This window comes from Theropithecus gelada, chromosome 6 (genome assembly GCF_003255815.1).
Source record: "Theropithecus gelada isolate Dixy chromosome 6, Tgel_1.0, whole genome shotgun sequence".
NCBI classification, from domain to species: Eukaryota; Metazoa; Chordata; class Mammalia; order Primates; family Cercopithecidae; genus Theropithecus; species Theropithecus gelada.
This window is the reverse complement of record NC_037673.1, coordinates 8,789,153-8,803,603: the sequence shown is the minus strand read 5'-3', so window position 1 is coordinate 8,803,603 and position 14,451 is coordinate 8,789,153. Positions and strand designations below refer to the sequence as shown.

Genomic DNA, 14,451 nt, shown 5'->3' with positions numbered 1-14,451 from the left:
TATTCCATATGAAATTTAGAATTAGCTTGTTAATTTCTACCAAAAATGCCTCCTGGAAGTATAATTAGGATTGTAGTGATTCCATTTCCTTTCATTATAAAAGTCATGCACCTATTTATTTGAGATTTAATCTTAAGTATGTTATGTTTTGATGCTACTGTAAGTAGTGTTCTTTTACAATTTTAATTTCTGATAGCTTGTTGCTGGTGCATAGGAATGAAATAATATTTTATATTTACATTGATCTTGTGTTCTGCAGCCTTAATAAATTAACTTATTACTTCTAGTAGCTTTTTTTTTTGTAGACTCCATAACATTTTCTACATAGACAATCATATTGTTCATGAGTAAAAATATAATTACTTCTTACTTTTAATATGAATGACTTTTGTTTCTTTTTCTTTCCTGATTATACTGGCTAGAACTTCCAGTTTAATCTTGAATAGAAGTGATAAGGCCAGACATCCTTGCCTTGTTTCTCATCTTAGGAGGAAAGCACACGGGCTTTAACCATTAAGTGTGATGCAGTCTGTAGGTTTTTAATAGCTGTCCTTCATGAAATTTAGGAAATTCATTTGTGTTCCAAGTTGATTGAGAGTTGTAATAAGGAATTAATTTTGATTTTTATCCAATAATTTTTGCATCTATTGAGATTATTATACAAGTTTACTTCTACACAGTTCATATGATGAATTACATTAATTGAATTTCAGATGATAACCCAGTCTTTCATTGATGACATACTAGCCATTTGACCATGAGGTATTAACCTTTTGGTATATTTTTTGGTTTGATGTATTAAAGTCTTTTTAAGAATGTTAACATCTACATTCATGAGGGATACTCCCCTGTAGTTTTCTTTCCTTCTGTCTTTGTCTGGTTTTGATATCAAAGTTGGCTTCATAGAATGACTTTGGAGATACTGTCTCATTTGCAATTATCTGCAAATGTTTTGTATGTTACAGCTGGTATGTTGCAAGTTATTTCTTTCTTATATCTTTGAGGTCTTCCTTGAACATATGGGATGCAGTTATAATTACTGTTTTGATGCTGTTGACTACACATTCTGTCATCTGTGTCATATCTGCATCAGTTTCAATTGACTGATTTTTCTCTTCATTACAGGTTGTGTTTTTGGCCTCTTTCCATACGTGGTAATTTTAGATTGGATGCAAGACATTGTGAATTTAACCTGGTAGACACGTTTGTTGTCCTAAAAATATGCTAGGGTTCTCTTTGGGGACATAATTAAATTATGTAAAACCAGTTTGATGGTTTTGGTGCTTGCGTTTAGTCTTAGTTACTTGGGATCAAAGCCACGCTTAGTCTGCAGTAATTTTTCCCCACTGCGGAAGCAAGGCCCCTTTTGGTATCCAACCAATGATATGAGGTCTTTTACTTTTGCTCTTTGAAGCGAGCACTGTTCCTGGTCCTGTGTGGGTAACCAACCAATGATATGAGGTCTCTTACTTTTGCTCTTTGAAGCAAGCACTGTTCCTGGTGCTGTGTGGGTAACCAACCAATGATATGAGGTCTTTTACTTTTGCTCTTTGAGGCAAGAACTGTTCCTGGTGTTGTGTGGGTAACACACACTGTTCCCACTGATCATTTCAGGCGGATCTTTCCCTACTCCTGTGTAGTTTCTTCACATGAACACGCTGATTTTTTAAGCCAAAACCCCTGTTACCTGATTTGTACTCAGTTAAAATCTTGATGGGTGATTTTTGCACATCACTGACGTGATCACTTTGTGCAACTTTCTCCTTTCCAATAATTTCAGCCACTTTGGCATTCTCCAGTTCTCAAACCTGTCTCCTCAGTCTCTAGCCTGTGCCTAGGTTTCTGCTCCCCATGCCGTGGTCCGGGAACCTTCTCAAGCCTGTAGGCTGTGGCAATTGTGGGTCTCCCCTAATATGTCTCCTATTACTCAGTGATCACTGACCTTCATTGCCTGAAGTCTAGTACCTTAAGAACCATTATTTCATATAAATTTGTGTTATTTGGGTAAAAGGGTTGATCCAGTTTCTGTTACTCCATATTGGTGGGAAGCGGAAGACACTCTGTGACCATATAATTTTGAATCCACCGCCTCCTTTATACACCCTCCTTACTGGGTGCAACTAAACTAATTTCCAGAACTTCCAGTCAGTCTTTGTTCTGTTTGCCACCGGCTCCTGGGAGCATGGTTCTACTTCCATGTAGATGCTTGCATATTGTGGCTCTTTGCAAGCACAATTCAATTACTTTGTTATTTATCTTATGTGAATTGCTTTCAGCCTCAGCAGGCCAAGCTTAGTTACTGAAAGAGAACTTGATAAATGCATATGGAAACCATAAGTATTCCATATGAGAATAAATTTAGTTTACATATTCAGCTATAGATGAGATGACTTTAAGGGTAATTTTTGTGCTTCACTCTGAGCATGTGGTATCAAAATTCGCTTGGATTGTCTCCATCTCTCTACGTTACTTCCAGTGTATGAAATACAAGATATGTTAATTTTCTCAAAGGAAAAATAAACAGCAAAACAGGAGGTTCCACTTAACTATCTAAATCTGTTCCCCAAATGTATGCAAATTTCATCTCAATAGGCTTATCTGTTACTTAATCAATATGATTTATCCACTTACCAAAAAGTGTTACTATGTTCAAGATTGCTAATATAAAATAAACATGACAAAGTTCTTGCTTTTGACAAATTTGCAGTCTATTAGTGGATGCAGAATTATAAATAGGCACTTAAGCTTTAGGGAACTACAAGCTTGCATTCTGTAAATCAGGTCTATGGTGATGGGGGCCTGAATTAGAGGAGGCCATTAGGATGGAGAGGACAGAGGGAACACAGGAAGCCATGACTGTAGAACTTGGCATAGAAATAAGGGAGAACCAGCAGAGTGGCTCCCACGTTGCAGGATTAAATGTTTAAATGAGTGCTTTCATCACTGTTGACTGGAATACATAATACATGGGGAACATATTTGGAGGAATTATTTACAATTGCTTTAGTAAACATTCTTATCTCATGTTTTCCACCAGAATATTAATAACCTTATGTGCCAAATCATAATAGTTAGCTTCCTGAAATCCTTTTTAAAATCAGTTATCTCTTTAGTATTAAGTGCAGTGTTGTTAAAGTTCCATCTACATTTGGATAGTTGCAGCAGCGGTTTTCTAGTAAATTGTAACATACATATTCAGTTAAGCCATATAAGTGATCACAATAGAATTAAATCACTTCATGATTGTGCTCATTAAGATAAAACAAATTGGCCATACTATTTCTCACCATTTCATAATTTGATACTTCAAGCGAATGTATCATAATTAAATCTCAAAAAGCACTTGAAAGGAGAAATTCTGAGTCTCACGTTAAGCTTTGAACCATGAGAAAATAAGAACATATAAACAGACTGTTGTTGGAGGCTTAGATCTAAAGAGACTAAACTGATCTTTCTTAGCTGTGAGCTGTGCCCGCCTCTGGGACCAACACACAGATGCCAATGCAGACACTTGAGCCAGCTTTCAAACACATTTGTGCCTCATTCATTTCAAAAATTAAACTTCATCTCCGTAGAAAGAACGAAGCTTGCAGTGTGGGAAATCTAAGAATTATTGGTGGAATCCTTTAAATCTGTTTATGAAGATGTAAGATTTTACTAATTTATAGGTAATGCTGCATTTGTGAAGACCCAAGACCAGCACTCTTCACACAGAGGTCCATAAATGGCACATGATGTTTGTGTGTTTGTTTGAGATGGAGTCTTGCTCTGTTGCCCAGGCTGGAGTGCAGTGGCACAATGTCGGCTCACTGCAAGCTCCGCCTCCCAGGTTCGAGCAATTCTCCTGCCACAGCCTCCCGAGTAGCTGGGACTACAGGCACCCGCCACCACGCCCAGCTAATTTTTGTGTTTTTAGTAGAGATGGGGTTTCACCATGTTGGCCAGGCTGGTCTCGAACTCCTGACCTCAGGTAATCCACCCACTTGGGCTTCCCAAAGTGCTGGGATTACAGACGTGAGCCACCACGCATGGCCAAGCTGCATGTGTTTTGAGCCCATTTCAGCAAGGAGCTCTGGGATGCTTACCTGGCCAGGCTGGCTCAGAGTGAGGGAGGGAAGGGCAGTGGCATATGGCATTTTCAATCCAGAGGTGAGAGCATCCCCATACCAGAGGCACAGAGGGTCCAAGACAAGGGTTTATTGCTTTCCTGTCATGTGGTTTTCATTCCAAGTGAAAGAGATCACACACGTGTTGTGCCTGGCTTTTTACATGATTGGGTTTGTGGCATTCATGGAGCTTTTTCATTTAAGAGGCAGCATTCAAAAGATGCCATAATAAAAGATGCTATAAACACAAGAAAATGAAGTCATCTATCTTTCTAGTATTTGTTGATGTAGAGATGGCGTAGGCTGGGAGGAATGCCTGGAGAGTATTAAATCAAAGAAACAGCAATGATAGCTTTACATATTTTCTGTTAAAAGCCTATGATGTCACAAAAATCCTGAGTGTTATCTGCTATAAATAAAATAAAAAATAAATGCATTGTAAGTAAAAAAAGATAGAGTATTTAAAACAGTACAAAATAAAGATCGTATTAGGTTCCCAGGTAAAGTTGGTGGCGTGGACACACAAGTTGCTTTCTATCCTACTGGAAACATACTAATACAGTATTAGAGGGGTTGATTTTTCTTTTTTATTTTATTTTATTTTATTTTATTTTTTTTTATTTTTTTTAATTTATTTATTATTATTATACTTTAAGTTGTAGGGTACATGTGCATAACGTGCAGGTTTCTTACATATGTATACTTGTGCCATGTTGGTCTGCTGCACCCATCAACTCGTCATTTACATCAGGTATAACTCCCAATGCAATCCCTCCCCCCTCCCCCCTCCCCATGATAGGCCCCGGTGTGTGATGTTCCCCTTCCTGAGTCCAAGTGATCTCATTGTTCAGTTCCCACCTATGAGTGAGAACATGCGGTGTTTGGTTTTCTGTTCTTGTGATAGTTTGCTAAGAATGATGGTTTCCAGCTGCATCCATGTCCCTACAAAGGACACAAACTCATCCTTTTTTATGGCTGCATAGTATTCCATGGTGTATATGTGCCACATTTTCTTAATCCAATCTGTCACTGATGGACATTTGGGTTGATTCCAAGTCTTTGCTATTGTGAATAGTGCTGCAATAAACATACGTGTGCATGTGTCTTTATAGCAGCATAATTTATAATCCTTTGGGTATATCCCCAGTAATGGGATGGCTGGGTCATATGGTACATCTAGTTCTAGATCCTTGAGGAATCGCCATACTGTTTTCCATAATGGTTGAACTAGTTTACAATCCCACCAACAGTGTAAAAGTGTTCCTATTTCTCCACATCCTCTCCAGCACCTGTTGTTTCCTGACTTTTGAATGATCGCCATTCTAACTGGTGTGAGATGGTATCTCATTGTGGTTTTGATTTGCATTTCTCTAATGGCCAGTGATGATGAGCATTTTTTCATGTGTCTGTTGGCTGTATGAATGTCTTCTTTTGAGAAATGTCTGTTCATATCCTTTGCCCACTTTTTGATGGGGTTGTTTGTTTTTTTCTTGTAAATTTGTTTGAGTTCTTTGTAGGTTCTGGATATTAGCCCTTTGTCAGATGAGTAGATTGCAAAAATTTTCTCCCATTCTGTAGGTTGCCTGTTCACTCTGATGGTAGTTTCTTTTGCTGTGCAGAAGCTCTTTAGTTTAATTAGATCCCATTTGTCAATTTTAGCTTTTGCTGCCATTGCTTTTGGTGTTTTAGACATGAAGTCTTTGCCCATGCCTATGTCCTGAATGGTACTACCTAGGTTTTCCTCTAGGATTTTTATGGTATTAGGTCTAACATTTAAGTCTCCAATCCATCTTGAATTAATTTTCGTATAAGGAGTAAGGAAAGGATCCAGTTTCAGCTTTCTACTTATGGCTAGCCAATTTTCCCAGCACCATTTATTAAATAGGGAATCCTTTCCCCATTTCTTGTTTTTCTCAGGTTTGTCAAAGATCAGATGGCTGTAGATGTGTGGTATTATTTCTGAGGACTCTGTTCTGTTCCATTGGTCTATATCTCTGTTTTGGTACCAGTACCATGCTGTTTTGGTTACTGTAGCCTTGTAGTATAGTTTGAAGTCAGGTAGCGTGATGCCTCCAGCTTTGTTCTTTTGACTTAGGATTGTCTTGGAGATGCGGGCTCTTTTTTGGTTCCATATGAACTTTAAAGCAGTTTTTTCCAATTCTGTGAAGAAACTCATTGGTAGCTTGACGGGGATGGCATTGAATCTATAAATTACCTTGGGCAGTATGGCCATTTTCATGATATTGATTCTTCCTATCCATGAGCATGGTATGTTCTTCCATTTGTTTGTGTCCTCTTTTATTTCACTGAGCAGTGGTTTGTAGTTCTCCTTGAAGAGGTCCTTTACATCCCTTGTAAGTTGGATTCCTAGGTATTTGATTCTCTTTGAAGCAATTGTGAATGGAAGTTCATTCCTGATTTGGCTCTCTGTTTGTCTGTTACTGGTGTATAAGAATGCTTGTGATTTTTGCACATTAATTTTGTATCCTGAGACTTTGCTAAAGGTGCTTATCAGCTTAAGGAGATTTTGGGCTGAGACAATGGGGTTTTCTAAATATCCAATCATGTCATCTGCAAAGAGGGACAATTTGACTTCTTCTTTTCCTAACTGAATACCCTTGATTTCTTTCTCTTGCCTAATTGCCCTAGCCAGAACTTCCAACACTATGTTGAATAGGAGTGGTGAGAGAGGGCATCCCTGTCTTGTGCCAGTTTTCAAAGGGAATTTTTCCAGTTTTTGACCATTCAGTATGATATTGGCTGTGGGTTTGTCATAAATAGCTCTTATTATTTTGAGGTACGTTCCATCAATACCGAATTTATTGAGTGTTTTTAGCATGAAGGGCTGTTGAATTTTGTCAAAAGCCTTTTCTGCATCTATTGAGATAATCATGTGGTTCTTGTCTTTGGTTCTGTTTATATGCTGGATTATGTTTATTGATTTGCGAATGTTGAACCAGCCTTGCATCCCAGGGATGAAGCCCACTTGATCATGGTGGATAACCTTTTTGATGTGTTGCTGAATCCGGTTTGCCAGTATTTTATTGAGGATTTTTGCTTCGATGTTCATCAGGGATATTGGTCTAAAATTCTCCTTTTTTGTTGTGTCTCTGCCAGGCTTTGATATCAGGATGATGTTGGCCTCATAAAATGAGTTAGGGAGGATTCCCTCTTTTTCTATTGATTGGAATAGTTTCAGAAGGAATGGTACCAACTCCTCCTTGTACCTCTGGTAGAATTCAGCTGTGAATCCATCTGGTCCTGGACTTTTTTTGGTTGGTAGGCTATTAATTATTGCCTCAATTTCAGAGCCTGCTATTGGTCTATTCAGGGACTCAACTTCTTCCTGGTTTAGTCTTGGAAGAGTGTAAGTGTCCAGGAAATTATCCATTTCTTCTAGATTTTCCAGTTTATTTGCGTAGAGGTGTTTATAGTATTCCCTGATGGTAGTTTGTATTTCTGTGGGGTCGGTGGTGATATCCCCTTTATCATTTTTAATTGCGTCGATTTGATTCTTCTCTCTTTTCTTCTTTATTAGTCTTGCTAGTGGTCTGTCAATTTTGTTGATCTTTTCAAAAAACCAACTCCTGGATTCATTGATTTTTTGGAGGGTTTTTTGTGTCTCTATCTCCTTCAGTTCTGCTCTGATCTTAGTTATTTCTTGCCTTCTGCTAGCTTTGGAATGTGTTTGCTCTTGCTTCTCTAGTTCTTTTAATTGCAATGTTAGAGTGTCAATTTTTGATCTTTCCTGCTTTCTCTTGTGGGCATATAGTGCTATAAATTTCCCTCTACACACTGCTTTAAATGTGTCCCAGAGATTCTGGTATGTTGTATCTTTGTTCTCATTGGTTTCAAAGAACATCTTTATTTCTGCCTTCATTTCGTTATGTACCCAGTAGTCATTCAGGAGCAGGTTGTTCAGTTTCCATGTAGTTGAGCGGTTTTGATTGAGTTTCTTAGTCCTGAGTTCTAGTTTGATTGCACTGTGGTCTGAGAGACAGTTTGTTATAATTTCTGTTCTTGTACATTTGCTGAGGAGTGCTTTACTTCCAATTACGTGGTCAATTTTGGAGGAAGTACGATGTGGTGCTGAGAAGAATGTATATTCTGTTGATTTCGGGTGGAGAGTTCTATAGATGTCTATTAGGTCTGCTTGCTGCAGAGATGAGTTCAATTCCTGGATATCCTTGTTAACTTTCTGTCTCGTTGATCTGTCTAATGTTGACAGTGGAGTGTTGAAGTCTCCCATTATTATTGTATGGGAGTCTAAGTCTCTTTGTAAGTCTCTAAGGACTTGCTTTATGAATCTGGGTTCTCCTGTATTGGGTGCATATATATTTAGGATAGTTAGCTCTTCCTGTTGAATTGATCCCTTTACCATTATGTAATGGCCTTCTTTGTCTCTTTTGATCTTTGATGGTTTAAAGTCTGTTTTATCAGAGACTAGTATTGCAACCCCTGCTTTTTTTTGTTCTCCATTTGCTTGGTAAATCTTCCTCCATCCCTTTATTTTGAGCCTATGTATGTCTCTGCGTGTGAGATGGGTCTCCTGAATACAGCAGACTGATGGGTCTTGACTCTTTATCCAGTTTGCCAGTCTGTGTCTTTTAATTGGAGCATTTAGTCCATTTACATTTAAGGTTAAGATTGTTATGTGTGAACTTGATCCTGCCATTATGATATTAACTGGTTATTTTGCTCGTTAGTTGATGCAGTTTCTTCCTAGCCTTGATGGTCTTTACATTTTGGCATGTTTTTGCAATGGCTGGTACCAGTTGTTCCTTTCCATGTTGAGTGCTTCCTTCAGGGTCTCTTGTAAGGCAGGCCTAGTGGTGACAAAATCTCTAAGCATTTGCTTATCTGTAAAGGATTTTATTTCTCCTTCACTTATGAAACTTAGTTTGGCTGGATATGAAATTCTGGGTTTAAAATTCTTTTCTTTAAGAATGTTGAATATTGGCCCCCACTCTCTTCTGGCTTGTAGAGTTTCTGCCGAGAGATCTGCTGTGAGTCTGATGGGCTTCCCTTTGTGGGTAACCCGACCTTTCTCTCTGGCTGCCCTTAAGATTTTTTCCTTCATTTCAACTTTGGTGAATCTGGCAATTATGTGTCTTGGAGTTGCTCTTCTCGAGGAGTATCTTTGTGGCATTCTCTGTATTTCCTGGATTTGAATGTTGGCCTGCCCTACTAGGTTGGGGAAGTTCTCCTGGATGATATCCTGAAGAGTGTTTTCCAACTTGGTTCCATTTTCCCCCTCACTTTCAGGCACCCCAATCAGACGGAGATTTGGTCTTTTTACATAATCCCATACTTCTTGCAGGCTTTGTTCATTTCTTTTTCTTCTTTTTTCTTTTGGTTTCTCTTCTCACTTCATTTCATTCATTTGATCCTCAATCGCTGATACTCTTTCTTCCAGTTGATCGAGTCGGTTACTGAAGCTTGTGCATTTGTCACGTATTTCTCGTGTCATGGTTTTCATCTCTTTCATTTCGTTTATGACCTTCTCTGCATTAATTACTCTAGCCATCAATTCTTCCACTTTTTTTTCAAGATTTTTAGTTTCTTTGCGCTGGGTACGTAATTCCTGCTTTAGCTCTGAGAAATTTGATGGACTGAAGCCTTCTTCTCTCATCTCGTCAAAGTCATTCTCCGTCCAGCTTTGATCCGTTGCTGGCGATGAGCTGCGCTCCTTTGCCGGGGGAGATGGGCTCTTATTTTTTGAATTTCCAGCTTTTCTGCCCTGCTTTTTCCCCATCTTTGTGGTTTTATCTGCCTCTGGTCTTTGATGATGGTGATGTACTGATGGGGTTTTGGTGTAGGTATCCTTCCTGTTTGTTATTTTTCCTTCTAACAGTCAGGACCCTCAGCTGTAGGTCTGTTGGAGATTGCTTGAGGTCCACTCCAGACCCTGTTTGCCTGGGTATCAGCAGCAGAGGCTGCAGAAGATAGAATATTTCTGAACAGCAAGTGTACCTGTCTGATTCTTGCTTTGGAAGCTTCCTCTCAGGGGTGTACTCCACCCTGTGAGGTGTGGGGTGTCAGACTGCCCCTAGTGGGGGATGTCTCCCAGTTAGGCTACTCAGGGGTCAGGGACCCACTTGAGCAGGCAGTCTGTCCCTTCTCAGATCTCACCCTCCGTGTTGGGAGATCCACTGCTCTCTTTAAAGCTGTCAGACAGAGTCGTTTGCGTCTGCAGAGGCTTCTGCTGCTTTTTTGTTGTTGTTGTTGTTGTTGTGTAGCTGTGCCCTGTCCCCAGAGGTGGAGTCTACAGAGACAGGCAGGTTTCCTTGAGCTGCTGTGAGCTCCACCCAGTTGGAGCTTCCCAGCAGCTTTGTTTACCTACTTAAGCCTCAGCAATGGCGGGCGCCCCTCCCCCAGTCTCGCTGCTGCCTTGCTGGTAGATCACAGACTGCTGTGCTAGCAATGAGGGAGGCTCCGTGGGCGTGGGACCCTCCCGGCCAGGTGTGGGATATGATCTCCTGGTGTGCCTGTTTGCTTAAAGCGCAATATTGGGGTGGGAGTTACCCGATTTTCCAGGTGTTGTGTGTCTCAGTTCCCCTGGCTAGGAAAAGGGATTCCCTTCCCCCTTGCGCTTCCCAGGTGAGGCGATGCCTCGCCCTGCTTCAGCTCTCGCTGGTCGGGCTGCAGCAGCTGACCAGCACCGATCGTCCGGCACTGCCCAGTGAGATGAACCCAGTACCTCAGTTGAAAATGCAGAAATCACCGGTCTTCTGTGTCGCTCGCGCTGGGAGTTGGAGACTGGAGCTGTTCCTATTCGGCCATCTTGCTCCGCCCCAGGGGTTGATTTTTCAAGGCATAAATGCACAAAGTCAGAATAAAAGAGAAAGAACCATGTTGATTTTAAAAAGTAGAATCTGGAAATACATTGAAGGAGCATGAATTCAAGTCTAGCAGAGGAGAACTCTGTGGAAGACAATGCTGCCCAGTCCTATGATTCTTAGAATGGCCTGCTTGCAAGGCTAGCTATTGACTGGCATCTGGGAATCTGGATTTCAGGAAGGTTTCTACCATTCCCAGATGGCAAGAGTGGCTCTCTGTGCTTAAATTGTCTGTACAAACAATGTGGTGTATACTGAAAGCTTCCTTGGGGGAATCTGGACTTTTGGTAAATGCAAAGCAAGGATGCTTCTGCAAGCAGACCCCAGTGAAAACCCTGAGTACCAGGTCTCCAGTGAGCTTCCCCGGTAGACCACCTTCCCTGTACATCATCAGAACTAGCTGCTGGGGGACCTGAGTACATCCTTTGTGACTCCTCTGAGAGAGGTCTCTTGGTTGTGCCACCTGGCTTTGTCTAGACTTCTACCCCATGTGCATTTTCTCTTTCCCGATTTTGCTTTGTATTCTCTTACTGTACTAAATTATAGCTGAGAACACTGCTGCATACAGAGTCCTATGGATCCTGCTATCTAATCATAGAAACTGGAGGGATCTTGGGGACCTCCAGCACATATATGAAAAGAATCATCTCAATGCACACTAGAGACCCCTCAGAGAGCTCAGAAATCAGCAGCCCCGTTTTCTTTGTTAGTGGCAAAGTAACATTGGCTGACTTCTGTTTAAGAAGTTGTCAGACCTCCATATCTCTCTCCTACTCCACCAAGGGGACTAGACCTGCTCTGTCCGGCAGATGCTAGGAAGCTTATTTTCTGGAGAGGAAAACAGAGCGTCTCTGGACCTCTGAGCACTGAGCTCAGTTAACTGGGTGCTTCAGAACTGAGAAAGGCAGAGTAAGATAAATGACTGTCTACTGGACACTGAGAGTTCAGCCCTCTTCCTCCACTTGGCTCCCAGATCCTCCATGGCTCAGTCTCCAGCATCCAGACAGGCAAGACACTGGAGCAGTCTTCTCAGGGGTCTCTGAAGAGTCCAGCAGGAAAGGTTTAAGATTCTGACAAAGATTCTTAAATTCTGGTTAAAGATGCTTAACCAGATCTGACCAGGTCTATAGACTTCTCTGTCCTTAGACCTTCCAGTTAAACTTTTTAGCCCTCCACTCTAATTCAAAGCAGAAAACAAAGAATGTTCAGATCACAGAAGAAACAATCTAACAAGAAAGATAGCGATCCAAAAAAGCAAAGGGAATTCAGCAACTAGAAGATACAGAAGCTATAGAGAGAGACTACAACCTTGAAATAATTCATCAGTGTACTCAGTGTATTCAAATCATCAATGTACTCGAATTGGAGAAAGTAGTGTGACCAAAGAATAAGAACAGGACACAATAAAAGGGAATAATCAAGAACCAAAAAATAGACACAAAAAGGCTTTTGGAAATTTAAAATGTAGTAGATAAGATGAATATTTCAATCATCATTTTGGAAGATAAGGTTGAGGAAATCTTCCAGAAACTAGAGCAAAAGATGAAGATATGAAAACAATGAGATAAAAGATGAGAAATGTAAAAATGGATAAATGAGTTTACATCCAAAAGATAAGAGATGCAGCAAGAAAAGGGAGGGGGAGCATGAAATGAAGTAATCAAGAATATTTCTGCTCACGCCTGTAATCTCTGCACCCTGAGAGGCCAAGGGGGGCAGATCACGAGGTCAAGAGATTGAGACCATCCTGGCTAACACGGTGAAACCCCATCTCTACTAAAACTACAATAAATTAGCTGGGCGAGGTGGCGGGCGCCTGTAGTCCCAGCTACTCGGGAGGCTGAGGCAGGAGAATGGCGTGAACTGGGGAGGCGCAGCTTGCAGTGAGCCAAGATCGTGCCACTGTGCTCCAGCCTGGGCGGCAGAGCGAGACTCTGTCTCAAATAATAATAATAAGAATAATAATAATAATTCTAAAACCAAAGGAATTTCTAGATTCAAAGGTTTTACCGAAAGAACCCAAAGTCAAGTTTAGGTGTATGGTGATAAGTATCAAAATATGCAACTGAAAGAGGTGGAGAAATGATAGAGCAATTTTCTTATTTTATGATAAAGCTTAATGAGTGATTTAATTCTTATTTTATTAATAAAATATTGTTAAAAATCTTTACTCCTGTGGCCATCACTAGGTGTATTACGTGTAAGGTTTCCCCTCCAGTGAAACCCATTGCTGTAAAATGGAGAAATTATGTCACACTGCATCCAAGGTCGACTCCTGTATCCCTCCTACTGGGCTCTGTGTTTGCAGCAATTGTATGTAGAACGCTTGCCAAATAAATCAGTAGGTGCTCCAGGCAGATTTTCATCATTTCCATCTGCCAGACCTCCAAAGCCACTGTGTGCTCATCTACCCAGGACCTTCCTACCTGTGGTTCCAAGGGAGGTACCTGGGAGGGAGGGAACAGAACTTACATTTCAGTGTACTCTGAGGAGATGCTGAGAAGGGCTTTGAAGGTGTCAGCTGTGAGATGATGGGAAACCTTCTTATACGTAAAAAAGTCTCTTGCATCATTTTATCTTGTGGCTCCCCTACCACTCTAACACCTCACATCTGTGATCCCAGGTCTTAAGACATCCGTTAATCTCAAACTGAATATTACGAGGTTTACAGATCAATCTTTTCAAGAAAATGCTAAACTTAACATCAGAATAATGGGTACTTTCAGCTAGTCATTAAGTGAAAGGAAGATGACTTTTATGGGATCGCTGGGGTTTTTTCCCACAAGCAATTAAGTTTGTTGTCTCATTCCCATTGTTTACACAGGAGAGACTGAGGATTCCTTTTCGAGATGTCTTGAACACTGAGCATTCTATTGAATGCCTAATTTAACACAAATGTGTTTTTAGTTTGGTAGAGTAGCTGTGTCTTAGGAGCTGGTGTTTTAGAGACGCCTATCTTTCCCTAAAGGAAAGGAGCCTTTGGTGAGGTTGCTCTGTTCACCCTGTATGGTAATGCTCGCCTGCACGTTCTCCCCAGGAGTACCAGCCTTGCAACACCAACCCGTGTCCTGAGCTGAAGAAGACCACACCCTGGACACCCTGGACGCCTGTCAACATCTCTGACAACGGCGGCCACTACGAGCAGCGATTCCGATACACGTGCAAAGCCCGCCTGCCCGATCCGAATTTGCTGGAAGTGGGAAGACAGAGAATCGAAATGCGGTACTGTTCTAGCGACGGCACCAGTGGCTGCTCCACAGACGGTGAGCAGTGATTCCGTGGGGACTGACCCACTTCCATGGAAGGGCCTTTGATCTTATCTCTAAGGTCATAAACAGCAGTAGGACTTTTTTTTTTTTTTAGACGGAGTCTGGCTCTGTCGCCCAGGCTGGAGTGCAGTGGCGTGATCTCGGCTCACTGCAAGCTCCGCCTCCCGGGTTCCCGCCATTCTCCTGCCTCAGCCTCCCAAATAGCTGGGACTACAGGCGCCGCCACCACGCCCGGCT

General features: G+C 41.2%; 1 protein-coding gene across 1 annotated transcript in view; it reads left to right on the top strand.

Moving 5' to 3' along the window:
- The window catches only part of SEMA5A (semaphorin 5A), a 517,335-nt gene that overhangs the window by 469,431 nt on the left and 33,453 nt on the right, over positions 1-14,451 (top strand). The window contains exon 17 of the mRNA XM_025388084.1: positions 13,983-14,208. Coding sequence (XP_025243869.1) covers positions 13,983-14,208 — 226 coding nt within the window. The remainder of the gene's footprint in view (positions 1-13,982; positions 14,209-14,451) is intronic.